This window comes from Arachis duranensis, chromosome 10, assembly GCF_000817695.3.
Source record: "Arachis duranensis cultivar V14167 chromosome 10, aradu.V14167.gnm2.J7QH, whole genome shotgun sequence".
NCBI lineage: Eukaryota > Viridiplantae > Streptophyta > Magnoliopsida > Fabales > Fabaceae > Arachis > Arachis duranensis.
The window spans coordinates 2388941-2412574 of NC_029781.3; the positions used below are offsets into that span (position 1 = coordinate 2388941).

Here is a 23634-nt window from a genome sequence, read left to right on the forward strand (position 1 = left end):
TGCATTCACTTCCAAAAGCGCAGAAAATCACTGTTTTCGGTTTGAAACTTCCTAGCCAAGTCACCCATTTTTCTTCTAAATTGGATATTGGTGGGTATGGCAAAACTGGTCCTGCCATAAACACCTGCTTTCTCATTTGCCTTTCAAGATAATCACAATAAGGACCATCCATTTCTCTGCAAGTTTTGAAAATGACAGCATCACAGCTGGTGAAAGATATAATTTGGCGCTCCATAAATGAAATGCCTTTACCGTGACTCTTTATAGTGATAGCAGCTACATCTCTTGCTTCATAAGGTTGTAGCCGCATGGCTGATGCAGGAAAGCTTGGTGGAGGGTGTAATAGATCAGTTTCTGTTAGTGACTTTTCATGGAGTTTTCTTTCTGGGCTTATAACATATCCTACAACGGCAGGGCTAGTTGTGCAGTAATTTACAGCCTTAATGCCTAACCGGGATGCCAATGCAGGTAACCAATATGTGAAATCAAAGAATACCATATGGGGTCTAAGCTCTCTGAGAAAATTTTCAATGGCAGGCTCAGTGAGGTCCATTGCTGCCATGAGAAGGGAATACAATGAGAAAGGAAGGTCTGCAGTTGTTTCAGACCCAGGAGGGAGGCCATCGACGTCTGGTATGGTTATCGGAATGAAGGAGATGAGATCTGGGTAGAGATTGAAATGTTCCAATTTGGGTATGGTATTTCTAGGCATTAGAAATGAAATCCTGTTGCCTCTCTCAGCAAGTTTGTTGGATATGTGAAGGTATGATGTAAGATGGCCTAAGGCAAACCATGGATACACCGCAACATGAAACGAAGTGGTGCCCATTGTTGCCAGAAGGAATCAAGGCCAAGAATGTGATACTTCTGCCAAGTTATGTAGAATAGAGCTCAAACAGTGTGGATTGCACAAGAATGTGATACTTCATGCTCTTCTCATTCTAAAAATTGCCAACGGTTTAGAAAGTCATGTAGTTCGTGAGTGCTATCTCCCGGCAATTCTATAATCAGGTAGGAGTGCTTTCTACTTTATACTTTCTTCATATTGATTCTCGTTCCCTTGACAGAATTCTATTCTTAAGGATATACTTAATTATTAAAAAGAAACTCTTTCATACTGCCCCATTGAATAATTATATGTTTGATCAAATGAGGTAACAATACAAGAAGTCAACTTTAAATCTATTCACTTCAAATTTATAAACAGAACGTGTTGGTCAATAACATCAATACTTTTCAAACAATAAGGCAAAGCTGGGGAAGGACGTTTTCAACTTCTCACAAAATCTATTGAATAAAATTGTGCATCATTGCTGTTTATAAGTAAAACCAGCATATTAGGAAGTATTGCTATTAATATTAATCACCGAAATGGCCTAGCTACAGCAAAATAAGCATCCGGATTCACTGACATTAACAACTCTACAACGAAAACATTTCTTAGCCTTCTAATTGTGTTCTAAAAAGCAACTAGAACTTACTCGGTGAAAGCTTTTTCCCTCCGTATAGCTCCCTCGTTAGAGGATTAGCAGCCCATCGAAAGACGGCCACCCGACTTAAAGGTTGAAAACCAATTACGCTTCCGTCGCTAGAGAAAACCACCTGATTTTCAAGCAATTGCAAGGTCAAGGACAGAATCAAATGTACTATTAAGAGTTTCCAGATACCATTGTCGTGCATCCGGACCAGGTTGATAAACACAGATCAAACATGACGCGTCACATGAATGCAGTTTTTACCCCGCATTATGGAGGCTCATGAAATTGAAGTTCTCATGACAAGTCATCTGTTAACTTTAAAGATGCGCCAAAGAGAAGGCAAGGTTATTTAGAATATTCTGAGGATCTGGAGTACCTGGTAACTATCAATGTCCTCCATGGACTCTACTACATCTGCATCTAAGTTATCTAGAGTGGTATTGAGAGTAGCATCGCCTTCACCTCTTCTCAAGTAGGGCGGCAATTTTCCAATATAGACGCCAATACCATCTTCCTTCCTAATGTCACCGGACCACCCAAGAGCATCCTTTACCTTTTCAACAGCTAATGTGCAAAAATCTTCCAACTATCCATGCAATATAGCCAACAAAAAGAAGCACTTTTCAGACAGAAGTTAAAGGTATGGTAACACGAAAACGAACAATACAGATATGCTAGCACGAACACAAGAAAACAGCCATGGAACATGATGTGGCTGAGGAAGAATTACAAAGGGTAAAAATATGCAGATTAAAAGCTAAAGCTTATGACATACTTTTTTTATTTGTAAATATCCACCACTGATGCAACTTTTGTTTATTTAAAAAAAAAAAGGTAAGGTAAGGCCATTCCATTTCAACAAAATACCTACACTCAATTTCTATAGCTTTGGATCTGCTAACCAGATCATGATTTTCCTACCCCCAGAGGTAAGTTTATAACCTTTGCACCAGTCACTGTCACAGCATACCAAGCAAACTCATAACAATGACAAGAAAGTGGCAGACTGGCAGAAATTAGACAGCTCAATGCTATAGACTTGTTGATTCTAATAGCATTTAATATGACAAGCCTTTTTCTAATAGCATTCATTGTTGTTTGCAGATAGCAAGAAAATTGAGCTTATAAATTGAAATGAACAAGAAAATGAAATCTGCATTCCCAAACAACACATAAATTGAGCATATAAATTGTTTCTGAATATTTTCTACATAATAAGCAAATCATAGAAGGGGGGGAAAGAATAAACTGCGTACCTTTGTTGCATCCGAACTGCCATGCATTACAACATTGATTTCAGATGATGGCAGAGATCTATGATCTACAAGGTGTTTCTTTTCCTTGAACAAATGAGGCAAACATAATTGACCCAGAGCAGTGACTGCAAAAAGAAATATACCACTTGCAAGGGAGACTGACAACAGTTTTGATAAAGACAAGCCCCCCTACCAATTAAAATGATAAAAAAAAAAACAGGTAAGTGCTACCTCAGTGGAGTCATATGAAGGAAATATAAGATGAAAATATTACTCTTCAAGCAACAGACACAGACACTTGACTACCTTCTTATTAGACACACTGGCAACATTGGCTGCCACACTACAGGATAATTGCTTATCAACTAGTGAATAAGGATCCACATAATACATATCTAGCACTTCTGCCAATCGAACCTGCAATATTGTGAAATTTGGAGCAAAATGAACATCAATTGTACACATGATATTGATAACATAGTTGTCACATAATTTCAGGTAAGCCTATGCAGCAATATGTTCAATAATCAATAATTAAAATCATGTATATATATATATACATAAAGCCATCATAGTTGAAGTTAACAAACAGCCATACACATTATCATTGGGTTAAGAGCCTGATCTGTTTAGAAAGTTGTCTGTAACTCTCCAGGTTGTTTCTCAGCCTCACCCTCAGTCTTCATTAATATTTTATCAACCCTTACACTTTGCACGTTTTTGTTAGTTTGCTTTCCTGATCATCTTTTTTCTTCCTGACTGGGTTTGCACTATAATATTTTTAACCAGAAAATTTAGAGGAAGTCATAATTGTGTTTTAATGGTTTTGCATGAATTATTTAACACAAAAGAAAAATATTACTTTTCTTTGGTCAAGTTAATCACTGAGTAGTGTGCTCAATTGCCCCTTCTTATGTAGTAAAGTAAGAGTATCATTTGACACTTTAGCAACTAGAAGCAATGAGGCCACCCAATACTCATGAACAAGAACATTGACCCCCAGTGTCTTACCATGTTCTCTTCCTTATATTTATTTAACATAAAACTGAGAACAAAAAAATAAATTTCACCATTAAAACTCCAAAAGGCATTCAATGCAAAAGGTAAAACAGAAAATTGAGAACAAAAAAATTAATTCCACCGCCAAAACTCCAAAAGGCATTCAATGCAAAAGGTAAAGATAAAGTACCATTTGAGAGTGGGTCAAAAGAGCTTCCCACCTATTATCTGCAGACTTCTTCCAGCCATGAATTTTTGCATCTCCCATTATATTGGCATCAATCTCTAACCGATATGTAGGTACATACTCGCTTGCCCAAGCACCGAAATGAGAACCGCCAATTTTTTCTAATTTCTCGTAAAACGATGGCTTCCACCAGCGATGCATTGATTTTGTTTTCAAAGGCTTATCACTATCCTTCATTAAATTATATTTATCCAATAGACTCCTGGCATTTTCAACTATCTCATCTTCAAATAATTTGTACAAGAAGACCGAAGAATCATTTGATTGTATCCTTTTAGACTTCTTAAACCAGCGAAAGAAACTGCTTTTATTACCACCATTTAGATTATTTAGAAATTCTTGTTGAGTGTTTTGAAGAGCAGCAATGCAAACAGCTTCTGCAAGCTTGGAGATAAGAGATTCATCAGATGAGCCAAGGGCAAAAGATGCAGAAACCTGCTTATATGAAATGCATAAAAACAACTGAATGTATCAGTATCAGGGCCACCTGCAGGACAGACATTTTAATATGCCATTACAATTTACAAAAAACAATGGAGAAAATAAAATCTCATTTTCAAAAGAAAGTAAAGGTAAGCAACATACCTCTCTCGGGGCTTCAAGATCCCCCATGTTCCGTTCTTCTCCTGGTTCAAAGACAATCAGCTCAAAGTTCCAAAGCTGCTGCAGAACCACTTGCCTAAAGGTCATAGCAAGTATATCTCTGGATGCATTGCTAGAAAAAATATCTCTCGAGATAGTCTTCTTGAGCTTAGCCGCCTTTTCTTTAACTTTCTTAGCAGGTAAGAACTGTCAAGACAAACAGGCTTTAAAGATCTAAACCTCAAATTGCATTTCTAAGTTTCATCTAGAAATTAGCAACATACTTAACACCAAATGTTTCCAAAACAGACCACCAAAGGCATCCTAAAATTCCAGTCAGACCTAGTGCATGGTTCAATATACACAAATGCAATACATAAACACTCCTTTAATATGTTAATATCATTGTTCCATCAATACAAAGCATACCATGTTTTCAGCTCCAACACTTTCACTTTACCAAGCAACTTAGATACAAGAAAAACATTAACTATTAAGCAATGAAACCTATATAGTTACATTTTTCAGTGGAATTTGAGCATTTTGTTGAACATAACCACACCCCAAAAATATAATACTCATTGTTGTTGCTATTAACAGAGTTTCGTTTAAACAAGGGAAATTGAATTGAACTAACCAATCGGGTAGAGACAGTGCTTCTCTCGCCGGAAGGACCAGGATTCATGGTTTCGACGACCATGGCATCCATGTCGGCGTTGACATGCTCGTCGGCGACTTCGCCGCCGTCAGCGGCGGCCGCAGTTAAGGCCTGGCTGAAATCGACGGTTCCAAGGAGGGTGAGCTGGGCGAGGTCATTCTCATAGGTCCTGAGGCAGGGGAGGTCGTTGCCGTCATAGTCGGCAATGGCTTCAAGCAATTCTTGCTCAGTGTGGAAAATGCCGTTGGAAGAAGAAGAAGAACAGGTGATGGCAAAGTTGGAGTCTTTGGTGGTTGTGTTGGCGAGGTGCAGTGTTGTTGGAGAGAATTTGGTGCTGGGGAGAAGGGGAACAAGAGGGGTGAACAGTGAGGTGCTTGCCACTGTAGCCATTTCTGACACAATTGAGGTTTCTCTCGGTGTTTCCCAACGTTAACCAAAACGAAGGCTACCTATTTTTTTTGTTCTTAAACGAATACTAGTTTGGATTGCGCCAAACATAACATTTGGGCCATATAAGTCTAACTTGTTGGGCTTTATTGCAAGTGATAATATTTTTATGAGAAAAAGGACTGAATGGACATTTTCCCTTCTCGGCCATACAAGCGTTTGTTTTCAGGTACTGAGACAGAGACTGAGAGACTGAGACTCAGTATTGTGTTTGTTAGTTCAGAGACTGGTACTAAAATTTCTGTCTCTGTCTCCAAAATTTTAGTATTTCAGTACCTCCAAAAAGTAGGGACGCAGGGGACTAAAATTTTTAGAGATGGAAACTGAAACTTTAATAACATTTTATACCTTAAATACTTTCATTTCAATTAATTAATTCCAATTTTACTCTTTGTGCAAATTAAATTAGAGTTTCATTCTTGTTTCAATTCCTGTCTCTCATTTTGCACCAAACAGAATACTGAGATTTGTTTCAATCCCTATCTCTCAGTCTCTGTCTCTCAGTCTCAGTCTTTCTGTCTCTGTCTCTCCACCAAACGCTACCGAACAGTCGAACTCCTGTGACTGTGTTAGTGTACTAACCTCCGTTCAGCGTTCGCCAACTTCCAAATTATATTATTTGAGAAAATATTTCGTTTAGTCCTTAAAATTATATTCAGAGTCTCAATTTAGTTCTTAAAATTTTAATTGCTTTAATCTAATTTTTAATTTTTTTAATTGATTCTGTGATAGAAACTATTGCATGCACTAACATGATTAAAATTTAAAAAGTTTAGGAACTAAATTGAGACAATTAAAATTTTAAAGACTAAATTGATGCTCGAGTGTAACTTTAGGGACCAAACTGAGTATTTTTTTTCATATTATTACTTAAAACTTTAAAAACATTAATTATAAGTTTCGGTAAGACCGTTAGTTTTAAATTATTTTAATAAGACTCAAATATAGAGTTAAGTCTTGAAGTAGTCTCTGAAGTTGCATTCGAGTCTTAAAATAATCTTTGAAGTTAATAATTATCCAAATTTATCTTTAAAGTTACATTCTAAGACTCATATTAGTCCCTGAACCATTTTCCGTTCATCGAAACCTTGAAACGACGTCGTTTTTTTTTAAAAAAATGGTAAAGTACTAAATTGGTCTCTTACGTTTGGGCATAATTCTGTTTTGGTCCTTAAGGTTTAAAATATCTTATTTGAATTCAAAAAAGTTTCATTTAATGTCAATGTAGTGCCACCGTGAGGTCAAAGTTAAATAATTAACGAAATGTCCTACATGACAGCAGTACAAGAACAAGATCGATAATATTGAGAATAAGTACAAGCTCCAGAGATACAAAATCAACCGTGAATGCATCAATACATTTATTTATCATTTTTTATAATTTAAATAAAATATTTTCTATAGAACTAAGGAGAATGATAAATAAATGTATTGATGCATCTACGGTTTATTTTGTACTTCTAGAGCTTGTACTTATTTTTCAGATTATTGTCATGTAGGATATTTCATTAATTATTTAACTTTGACCTCACGGTGAGATTACGTTAAAGCTAAATGAAACTTTTTTGGATTCAAATAGGACACTTTAAATCTTAAGAACCAAAACAGGATTACGCCCAAATGTAGGGGACCAATTTATTACTTTACCCTAAAAAAAAGAAGCGTAAAAAATGTTGAGAATCTCTACCCTAACCCTACCCGCAGGTTGAGAATCTCTCAATCCTAACCCTACCAGCACCTTAAAATTCTAAATCCTACCCTACCCGACCCTACTTGCAGAAACAAAAAAAATCAAATAAATATAAAATTCAACCATTCCAAATTTCACATATATTAATAAAATAGAAAATAAAAACTAAGTTCAAGTTAAAATTAAAAAAATAAAATTTTAAAGAAATTCAACATAAAATTACAAATAATATGATCATCAACTTGTTTAGTGATTATTTCAAGTTTTTATAAGAAAAAGATTGTGAGGACAAGACTCACCTTCTTTAATACAAACATAACTTTTACATATATGTTATATAATATATTAAGGGTGCGGGTAGGGTAGGATATGATATACCTTAAACCCGTATCCTACCCTATCCGCAGGCAAATTTGCACCCTACCCTACTCTACCCGCAGCGGGTAGGGTAGACAACCCTACCCGAACGGATTGGTCCGGGTTGGGTACCCGTAAGTAGAATATATATTGCCAACCTTAATTCCCAACACGTTCCCTTCTCCTTTCCCTTTCCCCATCCCCGACCCATCCCCTTTCCTTCCCCCAATCTTTTCCTTCCCCTTCTGTTTCCCCAACCTGACACCCTTATCCTTTTCCTTCCTCTTCTGCTTCCCCAACTTGAGGTCCTTCTCCATCCCTTTCTCCTTTCCAACCTGATGTCCTCCCCCTCCCCAACTACACTCTCACTCATAAGAGCTCTCGTCAACCCTCGCTATCGTCGCCTCTCGTCGGCCTCCGTTTCAGTGCCACACAGCTCATCCCCCACCCCAACGTAGTGTCTCTCACACTCAAACACAGTAGAGGCAGAAGTACAAAGCCTCAACCTTCTCTGTCATCGTTACGCCGCTCGCCAGTTTTTGTCTTGTTGTCGCGCCGCTCGTCGGCCTCCATATCTGCTCTGTCTCTCTTTACCTCCCTCTTCTCTCCTCTGGCACGGTTCTCTCTCTCAGCCCTAATGATTTTTTTTTTAATTTTTCTAGTTATGCAATCATTGTTCTTTAATATTCTGCATGATTTTTGCTGCTGATCTTGTTTCAATATAACAACAATGGTTAATTTTAGTTGTTTTCTATTCTGTAATTATTACTAATTTTTTTATTGTTGCTATTTTTTGTGCTTATTGTTGTTTAGGTTGATTGGTACTTGCTATTTAAGTTGATTGATCTTTTCTTATTAATGCTATTTTTTTTGTGATATTTTCTGTTGTTGGTTTTTATTTTTATAAACTGTTGAAGAAGAAGAAGAAAAACAGAGTTAAAGAGTTGAAGAAGAAGGGGATTGTTGTTTTTTTTTAAATATAAAACGACAACATTTTTCTACGCTTCTTTTTTTTTTCAAAACGACGTCGTTTCAAGGTTCCGATGAGCGGAAAATGTCTCAAGGACTACTATGAGTCCCGGAGTGCAACTTCGAAGATAAATTTAGGTAATTATTAACTTCAGGGATTACTTTGAGACTCGAGTGCAATTTCAGGGACTACTTTAAAACTTAACTCCTCAAATATAATAAAAATGAAAAATTACATTTTGACCACCTTTGCCGGGGCCAATTGATAGGAATAAAATACACAATTTCCTACTTGTAAGAATTAGAGGAGCAACAATATCCACTCACAACAAGTATTAACACTAGCACAATAATACTCAATAGCAGCGGAAAAATCACATAAATCAGAAATTGGAGACAAGCTAACACACCAAGATTTTTAACGTGAAAAACCTCCTCAATGAGAGAAGTAAAAACCACAAGTCACCAAGATCAAAAAATAGCTTCACTATGATGAAAAATAGGATACAAGAGAGTCACAAATTACTGCACAAAATGTATATACAACAAGTCAAACACCCCAAGCTTCAAAGCTTTCAAAATAAGAACAAGAAGATGAAAATACCACAAAAACAGAGCTACTGTGCTTGGCCAATATCTCCAGATACCGACATCAAATCAAAGATCTAAACGGTGAAATCAAAGAACCAGATGTGTAAAACACACTTCCAAATTTGAGCTCGATCCAACGGTTAATGAATTTGCAGAGACCAATTTACAAAAACAGCTTTGTGTGTGTGCGAAAATAACTTTCTCTCTTCTTTTCTCTCTAGTGTTTGGTGTTCTCCTTTCAAAATGACCTCTCTCACTCAACCCTAACTCACCTCAGCCACTTCAACTTTTTATGGACTTGGATACTAATATTTGGATTTTTTCTCCACATAGGAAGGGAGCCCAAAAAACCCAACAAATCTCCCCCTCACGACTATGTGGAGGTAATCGCCAATCCAGGGATTAAGCAACAAACTTCAAACTTTCATCTTAGTAATGCTTTGGTTATCATATCATAACCATTCTCATCAATATGAACCTTTTCAAGTTCCAGTAACTCAACATCTAAAACATCACGTATCCAATGATACCTCACACCAATATGTTTGGATCGAGAATGAAAAGTAGAGTTTTTACCAAGATGTATAGCACTTTGGCTATCACAAAACAACACATACCTCTCTTGAGTAAACCCGAGTTCCTTCAAAAATTTCTTCATCCAAAGCATCTCCTTGCACGCTTTCAATAATGGCAATAAACTCGGCCTCTGTAGTAGACAAAGCAACACATTTTTACAATTTAGATTGCCAAGACACAGTTCCACCCGCAAAGTTGATCAAGAAGCCTGAAATGGACCTTCTAGAGTTAATATCTCCTGCCATGTCTGAGTCAGTGTAACCAACTATAATAGGCTTATCACTTCCATAGCACAACTTCATGTTAGAAGTACCACGAAGATATCTCATTATCCATTTTACAGCATTCCAATGCTCTTTTCCTGGGCCTGAAACAAAAAAGCTAACACAACCAACAGCATGAGCTATATCCGGTCTTGTGCACACCATAGCATACATTAAACTACCCATGGCTGATGCATATGGAACTTTTTCCATGTCTTTCTTCTCTTCATCACTTGATTGACTTTGCTTGCAACTCAATTTGAAGTGTGTAGCAAGAGGAGTACTAACGACCTTTGCTTTCTGCATTTGAAACCTGTGCAACATTGTCTCTATGTATTTCTCCTGTGACAACCAAAGTTTCTTATCCTTTCTATCATGCTCAATTCTTATACCAAGAATCTCCTTTGTGGCCCAAGGTCCTTCATTGCAAATGACATTGCAAGTTGCTTCTTCAACATATCAATTCTAGAAGCATTCTAACTAACAATAAGCATGTCATCAACATATATCAAAAAGATAATAAAATCATTACTAGCAAACTGTTTAACAAATACACAATGATCAGAAGTAGTCTTCTTGTAGCCTTGTTCTGCCATAACAGACTCGAACTTCTTGTACCATTGTCTTGGAGCTTGCTTCAAGCCATACAAGCTCTTCTTCAGATTGCAAACATGATCCTCTTTTCCCTTTACTATGAAACTTTCAGGTTGTTCCATGTAAATTTCATCTTTAAGATCACCATGAAGGAAAGCAGTTTTCACATCCATCTGCTCTATCTCTAAATCAAGACTTGCAGCCAAACTCAAAACAGTCCTAATAGAAGATCTTCTCACAACTGGTGAAAAGATTTCATTGTAGTCAACCCCTTTTTTTGCCTGTATCACTTGACCACCAATCTAGCCTTGTACCTTGGACACTGAGAATTTTCTTCATGCTTCAACCTATAACCCACCTGTTCTGCAAAGCTTTCTTCCCTTTTGGCAACTTCACAAGCTCAAATGTTTGATTATCATGCAAGGATTTCATTTCATCTTGCATTGCATCAAATCATTTCTTATTGTCGTCGCCTTCCATAGCTTCCGCATAGCATTCAGGTTCTCCCTCATTAGTCAAGGTCACATATCCATCAATAAATGTCACATATTCATTAGAAGGATACCTCGTTGAAGGTCGTTGCTCTCTAGTAGACCTCCTAGGATAGAAACCTAGTGGATCTTCAGGTAGCTCAAGTTGATTATCAGCATCATCATCAACTGGAGCATCAATCGGATCTCCTATCTCCTGGTCATTAGGAACCAAAGGCTCATTTTGCTGCATATGCTCCTGATCTTGACTCTTTGCTAGTTTTGACGAAGGAAGAGGCTGAACTGGATCTACATCAGTAAAGTCACTGCTCTCTTGTGATTGACTCTTCTTTGTCTTATCAATGTCTTCAATGGTTTGGTTTTAATAAACTCTACATCACGACTTCTTACAAGTTTCTTTTCAACTGGATCATAAAGCCTGTAACCAAACTCATCTTGACCATACCCAATAAAAATGCAATGCCTTGTTTTCACATCCAACTTGGACCTCTCATCATTTGGAACATGAGCAAATGATTTGCATCCAAAGACTCTCAAGTGACCGTACGAGACATCTTTGCCTGACCAAAAATGATCTGGAACATCATTGTCCAAAGCAATTGTAGGACTCAAATTAATCACATGAGCCGTTGTAAGTAGCGCTTCACTTCAAAAGACTTTGGGTAGCTTAGCTTTAGTAAGCATACACCTAACTCTTTCAATCAACGTTTTATTCATCCTTTCTGCCAAACCATTCAACTGAGGTGTTTTAGGAGGTGTCTTTTCATGCCTAATGCCTTGCTGCTTGCAATACTCATCAAATGGTCCACAATACTCACCACCATTATCAGTGCGAATACATTTAAGCTTTTTACCTGTTTGCCTCTCAACCAAAGCTTGAAATTGTTTGAACTTTTTCAAAGCTTGGTTATTTGTTTTCAAAGCATAAATCCAAAGCTTTCTTGAATGACCATCAATAAAAGTAATAAAGTAAATAGCTCCACTAAAAGACCTACCTTCAAAGAACCACAAATATCGGAGTGCACCAATTCCAAGAAGTCTGATTTTTTTGAAAGTTGATGCTTCTTAAAGGATAATCTTCTTTGTTGGCCAGCCATGCAATGAGAACATTTCTCCAACTCTGCATTCTTCAAACCAGAAAGAACATCCTTTTGAACTAAATAATTAAGTCCTTTTTCATTAATATGACCAAGTTGTTTGTGCCATAAGCTACAAACTTTTTTACTTTCAATCGCATTCACACAACCTTTTGCAATCATGGCGTGCATCACATACAAACTTGAAGTACCTTTTTCTCGAGCCACCACCAAGTTGCCTTTAGTAAGCTTCCATTGTCCAAAGCTGAAAGTGTTTACAAAACCTTCATTATCAAGCCTTTTAACTGAAACTAAATTCAAGCGAACATCTGGAGCGTGTCTAACATCTTTGAGTAGCAGTTTCATTCCCATATTAGTCTCAAGACAAACATCTACTACACCAATAACATTGGCCAAGCCATCATTACCCATCTTAAGCACTCCAAAATTACCTGGAGTATAATAAGTGAAGAACTCCTTCTTCGATGTAACATGTATTGAGGCGCCACTATTAATTACCTAGCTGAACTCATCATCAGAAACAATATTGACCTTGTATTCATAATCAGCAATATCAACAGTAAGAAGATCATTTGAAATAGAAGATACACGATCATTACCACTATCATCATTCTTTTCTTACTTACCTTTGTTTTTCCTTTTCCAAAGATAGCAATATTTTTTAACGTGACCCATTTTGTGACAGTAGTGGCACTCAACATTCTTGTATCTTGACTTGGATTTGCTCCTTCTTTTACCTCTACCCTTCTGACTTCTATTCGGATTTCTCCTCTTATTTTCAGTGACTAACATTTCAGAGTGGGACAAAGAATTCTGCGTCTTTCTTCTCATCTCTTCATTTAAAATGCCACCTTTAACAAGTTGCATGCTCACTTTACCATTCAGAGCAGAATTAATAAGAGAGATACAAAATGTCTCCCAAGAATCTGGTAGAGTATTTAGCAACCACAATCCTTGAACCTCATCTTTAAACTTGATTCCCATGCTTGACAACTGATCCAAAACCCCTAGAAAATCATTCAAGTGATCGAATACTTGTGACCCCTCCCTGTATCTCAAATTCATCAACATATTCAACAAGTACAATTTATTATTGCCAGACTTGAAAGCATATTAGGATTCAATTTGATTCCACAAAGTCCTAGCATGAGTCTCATTAGCAATGTGATTGTAAACATTATCATCCACTCATTGCCTAATAAAATCACAAACTTATTGGTGTTCAAACTCTCATTCTTCATCTGTTTTAGATTATGGTTTTTGTGTAGAAAATACAGGTAAATGTAGATTTTTAACAAACAATAAATCTTTCATTTTTCCCTTCCAGAGATGGTAATTAGTGCCATTCAAACTTATCATCCTAGTAGAATTATTTGCCTCTATCTTTCAAGCAAGTTATAACCAAATACCCAAAACTGAGCTCTGATGCCAATTGATAGGAACAAAACACACAATTTCCTACTTGCAAGAGTTAGAGGAACAACAATATCCACTCACAACAAGTATTAACACCAGCACAATAATACCCAATAGCAGCGAAAAAATCACATAAACCAGAAATTAGAGACAAGCTAACACACCAAGATTTTTAACGTGGAAAACCTCCTCAATGAGAGAAGTCAAAATCACGAGTCACCAAGACTAGAAAATAGCTTCATTATGATGAAAAATAGGGTACAAGAGAGTCACAAATTACTGCATAAAACGCGCATACAACAAGCCAAATAATCCAAGTTTTAAAACTTTCAAAACAAGAACAAGAAGATGAAAATACTACAAAAATAGAACTACTGTCCGTGGCCAATATCTCCTGCTACAGACATTTAATCAAAGATCCGAATGGTGAAATCAAAGAACCAGATGTGTAGAACACACTGTCTAAATTTAAGTTCGATCCAACGATTAACGAATCTGCAGCGACCAATTTATAGAGACAGCTTTGTGTATGTGCGAAAATAACTTTCTCTCTTCTTTTCTTCTTAGTGTTTGGTGTTCTCCTTTTAAAATGACTTCTTTCACTCGATCCTAACTCACCTCAGCCGTTTCAACTATTTATGGGTTTAGATACTAACATTTGGACATTTTTTTTTCATATAGAAAGCCGAAAAACCCAACATTATTTTCATGGGGTACACCTCCTAAATTCCAAATTAAACAACCATGTTTTCTAACAAAGAATTGTGTTAGGAAAACAAATGAGAATTTTGCTCTACTAGTCAACGGGACGGCGTTCCACGAAAGGAGTAACTCCGTTTAAAGAAACTAGTACTAAAGAAAGCATATGTGTAATTAACGTTGTTAATAACAATAATAATAAAGAGCATTAAAATGACGTTGTTACGGGAGGAATAATTAACTAGAATTAATTGTGTAATTAGTTGATGGGCGTCTACTTTTACCTCTACCTACACACTGAAAGAAAGTCAATATAGTTTCCCCTTCTTCAAAATCAATCTCAAATCAAATCTGGGAGAGAGAGAGACGCAATCATGGGTTTCGCCATCACCCCCACCACTAATGCAATCCCTGCCTGTTCATCATCATCATTCAACGCCGTTAACAGAACCACAACCCCTAATTCCGCTTCAGTTACACTAACAGATCGCTGGAGGACGAGAATCAAGAGGACTGCATTGCCCCTTGTGGTGTGCGCCGTCGAACGGAGCAACACCAACGGCAGCAACAGCAGCAGCAGCAGCAGCAGTGACGGCGGCGGAAAGACCAAGAAAGGAGGAGGTGTCCCTAATTCGAACTACGTTGTTCCCCTGGAAACCACGTTCCCTCTCACGAACTCGCTGGCTCGCCCTCTCGCCGAGATTCTCAGAGACCTCAACAAGAGAATCCCGGAGAATATCGTCAAACCTCACGATCGCGATCCAACGCTAATCCCGTGGTAGGTGAACCTACTTCCCTACCTAATCTTCCTTTTTTTTTTCTATTATTACTATTAATAAGAAGATTAGAGCATCATTAAAATTTATTATTTTTAATTAGCAGTTAGTTATTAATATTTAAAAGGACGGGTTAAAAGTAAGTATATAGATTACTGGAAAGAATCTTATTGATGATTAAAGGTGATGGCAAAAAACAAATTCTGTTTGTCTTTGAGTATTTGTTATTAATATTTTTATCTAATTAATTTAACTTGTGCTATCTCTTTGCAAGGTATCATGCTAATAGGATGTTAAGCTTCTATGCTCCAGGTTTCTTCATGTTTTTGCAAACTCAGTAATTTGATCTCTCTAATCAAAATGTAAACTTTTAAAGTTAACTCACTCATGTTTACATTGCAGGATGGTGTGGCGAGATACGTGATGTCATATTCTCTGACAATGGCAGTGTTACTGTGGTTTATCGCGTTACTGTGAGAGGATCTGATGGAGAGGTGGGTTGATTCTTCCATTATCTACTCTTATTTTTTTTTTTAAATTCTGTTAATAGCTATTCATGTTTTCTTTTTATAATGTTTAGGGATTTAGTAACCTCTAAGCTTGTTGTATGTTGTTTAATTTGTGTCAAGTTTCCATTAAGGTTGCTACTTGCTGGTGGCAAGTTGCAACAGGATCCGGGATTATGAGATACTGTTGTTCATTAGGAATGAAGAGATCAGAGATGAGTACCCTTGAACAAAGACTGCACTGTACAATGCTATGAGTCATAATAGCAAAAGGAATTGCCATAGTGCTAAGTGTGTGGAATCAATAATCTTGTGCATGTCTTTGTGATTTCACTCACTTCATCTTAGTTCTGCTACTTTATGGATTGAGGGGTTCAGAATATGTCTGATCATGTTTTTATTATACTTTTCAAGCCCCTATTAGGGTATAGGTTATTTTCTAGAAGAATGTATATCTGTAGAAATGAACAGCTTAATAATGTAAAATTGTAAATGGCTATGTTATTTATCAGGTTAACAGGTTGCTGGTTATGCTATTTAGTTTATCAGGTTAAGATTGTACTAGCAAAAAGATACTACTCCTTTATATTACAAACATTTCATACATTTAGAGTGTAATTTGGAGCCTATCTGTTATTGTCCTTCCGAAGTAAAAAGCAAGGTCTTTTGATCAATATTTAGTTTTGCTGCCTTGTTTTGAATGCATCTGTGTAGGCAGTCTCTTTACCTGATATAAAATTTGAGTATTTCCCTTCTACATTAGCTGTGCATTTGGTAACATCTTCTATAGTGTCTAAGCTGCATTCAATTTCTGTTTATAAACAATAACAGGCACATCGTGAGGCAACTGGGACAGTGTCACCAAGTGATGGCCACATTGGCGATGCAGTTGCAGCAGCTGAGGAAATTGCTTTCTGCAAAGCTTGCGCCCGGTTTGGTCTTGGCCTGTATTTGTATCACGAAGATCAACTAGCCAGTATTTAACACACTAAATATATATGTTTTGGTTTATATATATATATTGTAGTGCTGGTTTCTTTGAATTGTTGTCAATAGAAGTAGCCAATAAATGCATGTAAGGTATTCTGGAAAACTAATTCAAGATATTTGCTTTGTAAAGACTTTTGAAAGCTGGTATTAAGGCAATTTTCTTCATTGATATGTTATTTGTGGTTCATGTTTCCTAAGTTAGGTTAACCTTAACTTGATTCATACAGACCATTACCTGAGTGGCTGAGTGTGCAAAATTTGTCTAAACTTCTAATGCTACTCTATTTCTCGTTCTCCTCTCAAAAGATCTGACATTAAGTTTTAATTGATCTTGACTTGGTTTGTCACTGTTCTATTCCCCTTGTCACATCTTTCCTCTTTCACCGAACAAGCCCAGCACATTCTCAAATCTCTGTAAAACCTTGAATATGAGACGCCCAAACAATGCTGACAAAACCAACTCACTGTTGGTGATACCATATTGCTGTATTATAATAATGATTGATGTCATGTCCTCTCTCTGCAATCAACTACCGAAGCACAAAAGTCATCTCTATCCACTTGTAAGTTGCATCCGAAGCCAAAATGTCATATCAATTAAGAGCGAGTCCAAGTCAAGAAGAGGGGGCCAAAAATAATAGGGGAAAATAAAGGGAAAAAGAACTACTGGTCAACTATGCAACTAACCCAATAGAACTTCAGATTTTACTATTTTATAAGACTTCACATGATTCATCAAATAGGATAAATTAACCACTTCTGACCTCCTTAGAACATCTCAGTAGTGGTTTCGTTTGTCAAAACAAGAAAGGACCATTGATCATAAGCAAAAGAAAGCATGGAGATGAAACAAATGCAGAGTGCTGAAGAGTTGTTTCAAGCTCAATCCCATTTATACAGCTATACATACCATTTCATTGGGTCTATGTGCCTCAAAAGTGCAGTTCATTTGGGAATACCAGACATAATCCACAAGCATGGTCAACCCATTACACTTAATGAGTTGGTCTTGGCACTTCAAATTGACCCTAACAAATCCGGATATGTGTATAGGCTCATGCGGTTCTTGGTGCATTCTGGATTCTTTGTTACAACCAAGATTGATGGTGGAAAAGAAGAAGAAGAAGAAGAAATAATGGGGTATGATCTTACACCTTCCTCAAGGCTCCTCCTCAAAGACACTGTCCCAACTCTCTCTCCTTTTGTTCAAGCAATGTTTCATCCTGCTATACTTCACCCTCCTGAGTTCTTGGCAGAATGGTTCCACACAAATGAACCTACACCCTTTCACACTGCACATGGCAAAAGCTTTTGGGACTATTTAAGCCAAAACCAAGAGTTTAATGGCCTCTTCAATGAAGCAATGATCAGTGATTCTGGAATGATGAATTTGGTGATCAAAGATTGCAAGCCTGTTTTTGAGGGGATGAGTTTATTGGTTGATGTTGGCGGCGGAAAAGGCGCCGTGGCTAGGTTGCTTTCTGAATCTCTGCCTCATTTGCAATGCATAGTACTTGATCTTCCACACGTTGTTGAAAATTCACAAGATTGCAATAACTTGAAATTTGTTGGAGGTGACATGTTTCAATCTATTCCTTCAGCTGATGCAATTCTTCTTAAGGTATGCAAAAATCAAAATTCAAATTGTTCATCTTTTGTATGATTAATATTTCTTTTTTAGCTAAAGTATGATTAATATTCATGTCGCAGTTAGTTTTGCATGCTTATAGTGATGAAGATTGCATTAAGGTACTGAAGATGTGTAGAGAAGCTATTTCAAGCAAAGGTAAGGAAGGGAAAGTAATAATCATAGACATAGTGATCAATGAGAAGAATGATAAGCGTGAATTGACAGAATCAAAGCTCCTCTTTGATCTGCTAATGATGAGTGTGGTCACTGGAAAAGAGAGGGAAGAAAAAGAATGGAAGAAGCTCTTCTTGGAAGCTGGATTCAGTCACTACAAGATAACACCCATATTTGGTATGAGGTCACTCATTGAAGTTTATCCTTGAATAATAAAAGGCAGAGATGTTGATCTATACATTGCTTTATTTTGTTAGGAGTTAAATCTTAGTCATATTTCTATTAATGATCAATGCCTCTGCTTTATAACAAGCATACAATAGCAGTTTATATTGGGAGCCTGTTGTAATAACATTAAACAAACTTATAATAAGCTTCAAAGTTCAAACAGCCTGTGTTTTTGTGCAACAACCTTGTGCATATATATAGTTCCTTCTTTTTGTCTTCAATTATCTTCATTGTATTCCTATATAATTAAATGTGAGGTATCTTAGCTCCAATATACCACTTTGTTTGAGTGGACGACTACTTAAGAAAATAAAGGGAGTACAATTGTATACTTAATATTAATGGTATATAATGGCACAAAGTTTTGTAATTGTCACTACAATAAAAATATTTTTTGAGTTTTACTGCATCTTTAACATTAAATGATTTTTACCTATTCAAATATTTTGAACAAGAGTAATATTAGTATATTACATTATCAACAAATATTATGTTCGTCTTATAGTTTTACTAACTTTGCAATTAGGTCTTTATACTTTTTTTTCTTTTCAATTGGGTCTATACATTTTTTTAATTTTATAATTAGGTCCTATCTATTGTAAAAAATGTTAGAGTTAGTTGAATATTTTTTTCGCAAATTGAAGGTGTTCAGAATTAAAAATCTACCTAGATCTTTGATCACATATATTTTGGGAGAAAAATTCTGTTAATTTTAACCTTTTTAATATGAAAAAGACTAATTAATAAATTAAAAGCAGTATAAGAATCCAATTGAAAAGAAAAAATATAGAGACCTAATTAAAATTTAGTAAAACTATAAGGACTAATAGAATAATTAAAACAAAAAAATATGGACCCAAAATATTAGCGAAGTGTCAGGGTAAATTTTAGAAGGTTAGATTTAACGGTGTTTGTATAGTTTTTTGGAGTGTTTGAGAATGTTCTAGATGGTTCCAGAACATTCTAGAATGTCTTAGAAGGTCCTGGAATACCCTAAAAGGTTTTAGAAGACTCTGGAAGGACATAGAGTAATCTAGAAGAGTCTTGATGTATATAGAAGTATAAAAAGTAGTATGGAATAATTTATAAGTATTTAGAAAGTTATGGTAGGATATATATTTGTAATGAAGGTTCTGGATGATTAATCTGAACCGTTGATTAGATTTAATCCTAACCATCCATTAAGGAGGTAGATAGCTATAAATAGGAGGTGAGAGTTAGAGTTTAAGTGTGTGAATCATTTGTAACAAATACTTGAGTAATAAAGTGTTCTTTTCACCAAAGCTTCATTTCATTTGTGTTCTCCTATGTTCGTAGCTTTCTTGCTAAATATTGAGGGTTAGGCAGACTTGGTCTTAACTCAAGAAGTTGAGTAAGTCCGAGTGCCAGCATGGTAGCGTTGGAGTGTGTCCAAAGTCGTGACAATTTAGTATCAAAGCAAGGTTCAAGAGAGAGCACAAGTGGTTTGTGGGTATGGCTTCTAGTGTAACCATGGAGCATATTGAATCTCAAAGGGGAAAGAATGCTATTCCTTCTCAATGGGGAGGCAAGAAGGCCCGTTCTTCAAGTGAGCCTAGAGGTAAGGACTATAACTTCTTAGAAGAGAGAGTTTCTATGTTGGAGAATATTTTATCCTCTGTGGATGAGCGCTTCCAAAGGATAGAACATGATAAGGAAACCCTCAAGACTCACGTGTTGGGAGAACTAGATGCTTTCAAAGAAAGCATGCTCCAAATCGAAGAAAATCTTGAGAATTCCTTGAAGCTATTTGAGAAAGTTTGAGTTTTGTTCGAAGAAGCAAAATCTTGAGCAACCATTATAAGGAAGACGACAAAGATTGATCTCCCTAAGCCAAAGGAGTTCAAGGACGTGAGGGATGCTCGAGAGGTGGAGAACTTCCTATGGCAAAGAGAGAGGTACTTCGAAGGTCAAGGGGTGGTCGAAGAAGCAATAAAGGTACACACTGCAGTTCTCTACCTTTCTGATAATGCTACTTTGTGGTGGAGGAGAAAATGCGTCGATATAGAGAAGGGTACTTGCAATATAGCCACATGGAAAGATTTCAAAAGGGAGTTGAAAAGACAATTCTTCCCTGAGAATGTGGTTTATGAAGCAAGGAAGAAGTTGAGGGAGTTAAAGCACAAGAGTACGATTAACGATTACGTAAGGGAGTTCACTACTCTTACGCTTCAAATCCCCAACTTAGCATCAGAGGATGCATTGTTCTTCTCTATTGATGGATTCCAACCTTGGGCAAAACAAGAACTACAAAGAAGGAATGTTAAGGATGCCGATGAGGCCATCGTGGTGGCCGAATCACTTACTGAGTATCATAGGGGAGACTCTAAACCCAAGTCTTCCTCCAAGCCTAGTTCTATTAAAGGTGTGGGAGACAAGGAAAAGAGTTTCTCAACCAAGAAAGAAGAAAAATACTCTTCAAAGAAAGAGTACGAGGAAAAGAAGAAGGCTTTTGTGCCCAAAGGATGATGCTTCGTGTGTAAGGGACCACACCAAATGAAGGACTGTCCTAAGCTAGGGACTCTGGCATCTATTACCGAGGAACGAGAGGCTCAAACTCAAGTAACTGAGTGTGTTGGATATATCCAACTCATGAATGCTGTGAAAGGCAAAGAAGCAGGCATCGCAAAAAAGAAAGGCTTGATGTACGTCAAAGCCTTTATCAATGAAAAACATATCATGGCTATGATCGACACTGGTGCTACACACAATTTCATCACGTCTGATGGAGCAAAGAGGCTTGGGTTGAAGATCACCAAAAAGAATGGTTGGTTCAAAATCCGTGAATACCAAGGGTGAACCCTTTAAGGGAGTAACAAAAGGGGTTGAGATGACTCTTGGTTCTTGGAAGGGCCTTGTGGATTTCTTAGTAGCACCCATGCACGATTTTAAAATAATCATCAGACTTGATTTGTAAAGGAATGCAAATATAATACCTATGCCATACTACGACATAGTATGTGTCATAGAGAAAGGGTCTCCATGCATGGTCCCTACGGTCTCTAAAGCTGGAGAACTACACATGCTTTCTGCTATGCAACTCAAGAAAGGGTTCAAGGGGAGTCAACATCTGAAAGAGAAGACGTTCCTCCTGAAATCAAAGAAGTCTTTGAAGAAAATAAGGATGTGATTCTTCCCGAGTTGCCAAAAACAACTACCACCTAGGAGAAAGGTGGACCACAAGATTGAATTGGAGTCAGAAGTAAAGTCGCCTGTCTCAACACTTTATAGGATGGCACCGCCAGAACTTGAGGAGATGAAAAAGTAACTCAAGAATTTGCTAGATGCTGGGTTCATCTGACCATCAAAGGCACCTTATAGTGCATCAGTCTTGCTCCAAAAGAAGCATGAGCGTTCGTTGAGACTATGTATCGACTATCGAGCACTTAACAAGGTAACCATCAAGAACAAATACCATATTTCTTTGATAGCCAATTTGTTTGATCAACTTGGTAAAGTCAAGTGGTTTTCAAAACTGGATTTGAGGTCAGGATATCACCAAATAAGGATTGCTGATGGTGATGAGTCTAAGATCACGTGTGTCACAAGATATGGATCGTATGAGTGGTTGGTGATGCCTTTTGGCTTGAAAAATGCTCCTACGACCTTCTATACCTTGATGAACGAGATCTTTCAACCTTACCTTGATTGGTTTGCAGTGGTATACTTGGATGATATTGTTGTCTATAGCAATACTTTGGAGAAACATGTAGAATACTTACGAACCGTGTTTTAAGATCTTGCGAGAGAATAAACTATATGTGAAGAAAGAAAACTGTTCCTTTGCAAGGGACAAAGTCCACTTCTTGGGACACATCATTAAAGATGGAACTCTCTGCATGGATCAAGGAAAGGTGAAGACTATCAAAGAGTGGGAGCCGCCAAACAAGGTATCTGAATTAAGGTCATTCCTTGGGTTGGCTAATTACTATCAGAGGTTTATTAAAGAATACTCCACTAAGGCTGCACCATTACTGATCTTCTAAAAAAGAATCACTCTTGGGAATGGTCAAAGGAGTGTCAAAAGGCCTTCGATGAGTTGAAAGCTACTATCACAGAAGGACCAGTACTAGCACTACTCGAGTACTCAAAAGTGTTTGAAGTCCACACTGATGCTTCTAACTATGCTATTGGAGGGGTTCTGATGCAAGAATGACACCCTATTGCCTTTGAGAGTCACAAGTTGAATGATACAAAGAGGCGATATACACTGTTCAAGAGAAGGAGATGACCGCGTTAGTGCATTGTCTGAGAACTTGGCATCACTACTTGCTTTGTTCACACTTCATCGTCAAGACAAACAACGTGGCTACAAGCTACTTCCAAACTTAGAAGAAGATAAGCCCCAAACAATCTAGGTGGCAAGATTTCTTAGCTAAGTTTGATTTCGAATTTGAATACAAGTCAGGCAAGACTAATGTGGTAGCAGATGCGCTAAGTCATAAGGTTGAGTTGGCAGCCATTTCTATGGTCGAAGGAGATATTGTGCATATCATCAAATAAGGGTTGCATCATGATCCATTAGCCAAGAAATTGATGGAGGTTGCTAGAGAAGGTAAGACCAAAAGATTTTGGCTAGAAGACGACCTTCTCTACACCAAAGGGAGAAGACTATACGTCCCTAAGTGGAAAAATCTAAGAAGAAAGCTAGTAAAGGAATGCCACGACACCAAATGGGTTGGTCATCAAGGCCAACGAAGAACCTTGACACTTATTGAATCTTCCTATTATTGGCTTCAAATGAGGGATGAAGTGGAGAATTATGTGAATACTTGTCTTGTGTCCCAACAAGATAAGATTAAAAACAAAACATCCAATGGATTGTTGAAACCTCTGCCTCCATTAGAGCGATCGTGGAAAAGTGTCTTTCTAGATTTCATCTCTGCTTTACCGAAGTTTGAG

General features: G+C 37.1%; 4 protein-coding genes across 5 annotated transcripts in view; 2 read left to right on the forward strand and 2 right to left on the reverse strand.

Annotated features, from left to right (window-relative positions):
* Window positions 1-829, reverse strand: part of LOC107468214 (cyanidin 3-O-galactoside 2''-O-xylosyltransferase FGGT1-like) — a 1402-nt gene extending 573 nt beyond the window's left edge. Inside the window, exon 1 of the mRNA XM_052255250.1 lies at window positions 4-829. Coding sequence (XP_052111210.1) covers window positions 4-829 — 826 coding nt within the window. The remainder of the gene's footprint in view (window positions 1-3) is intronic.
* A 614-nt stretch (window positions 830-1443) lies between these two features.
* LOC107468321 (uncharacterized) lies at window positions 1444-5680 on the reverse strand. Of its 2 annotated transcripts, none has more exons than XM_052254995.1 (7): window positions 5200-5680; window positions 4566-4769; window positions 3924-4364; window positions 3041-3151; window positions 2735-2923; window positions 1855-2064; window positions 1444-1602 (listed from the first exon to the last, which is right to left on the reverse strand). In XM_052254995.1, exons 1-7 carry the CDS (start codon window positions 5608-5610, stop codon window positions 1471-1473), a joined length of 1698 nt encoding a protein of 565 aa, XP_052110955.1. In that variant the 5' UTR covers window positions 5611-5680; the 3' UTR covers window positions 1444-1470. The 2 variants fall into 2 exon arrangements, with proteins under 2 accessions (XP_052110955.1, XP_015943074.1); XM_016087588.3 differs by having other exon boundaries at window positions 3924-4415; window positions 5200-5679.
* An 8971-nt stretch (window positions 5681-14651) lies between these two features.
* LOC107468346 (DNA repair RAD52-like protein 2, chloroplastic) lies at window positions 14652-16853 on the forward strand. The gene is made up of 4 exons (XM_016087618.3): window positions 14652-15188; window positions 15461-15498; window positions 15589-15680; window positions 16524-16853. Exons 1-4 carry the CDS (start codon window positions 14785-14787, stop codon window positions 16674-16676), a joined length of 687 nt encoding a protein of 228 aa, XP_015943104.1. The 5' UTR covers window positions 14652-14784; the 3' UTR covers window positions 16677-16853.
* Window positions 16854-17405: 552 nt separating this feature from the next.
* LOC107468377 (trans-resveratrol di-O-methyltransferase) lies at window positions 17406-18874 on the forward strand. Its single transcript, XM_016087662.3, has 2 exons — window positions 17406-18303; window positions 18393-18874. Exons 1-2 carry the CDS (start codon window positions 17521-17523, stop codon window positions 18693-18695), a joined length of 1086 nt encoding a protein of 361 aa, XP_015943148.1. The 5' UTR covers window positions 17406-17520; the 3' UTR covers window positions 18696-18874.
* Window positions 18875-23634: the final 4760 nt, after the last annotated feature.

Excerpts from the sequence above, each read along its gene's own strand:
- LOC107468321 (XM_016087588.3), bottom strand. The coding sequence starts at position 5,610 with ATGGCTACAGTGGCAAGCACCTCACTGTTCACCCCTCTTGTTCCCCTT. Across the intron at positions 4,770-5,199 it reads GCACTGTCTCTACCCGATTG|TTCTTACCTGCTAAGAAAGT; the intron begins GTTAGTTCAATT and ends TTGTCTTGACAG. Across the intron at positions 1,603-1,854 it reads AGGACATTGATAGTTACCAG|GTGGTTTTCTCTAGCGACGG; the intron begins GTACTCCAGATC and ends CTTGAAAATCAG.
- LOC107468377 (XM_016087662.3), top strand. The coding sequence starts at position 17,521 with ATGGAGATGAAACAAATGCAGAGTGCTGAAGAGTTGTTTCAAGCTCAA. Across the intron at positions 18,304-18,392 it reads CTGATGCAATTCTTCTTAAG|TTAGTTTTGCATGCTTATAG; the intron begins GTATGCAAAAAT and ends TTCATGTCGCAG.
- LOC107468346 (XM_016087618.3), top strand. The coding sequence starts at position 14,785 with ATGGGTTTCGCCATCACCCCCACCACTAATGCAATCCCTGCCTGTTCA. Across the intron at positions 15,499-15,588 it reads GTTAAGCTTCTATGCTCCAG|GATGGTGTGGCGAGATACGT; the intron begins GTTTCTTCATGT and ends TTTACATTGCAG. Across the intron at positions 15,681-16,523 it reads TGAGAGGATCTGATGGAGAG|GCACATCGTGAGGCAACTGG; the intron begins GTGGGTTGATTC and ends AAACAATAACAG.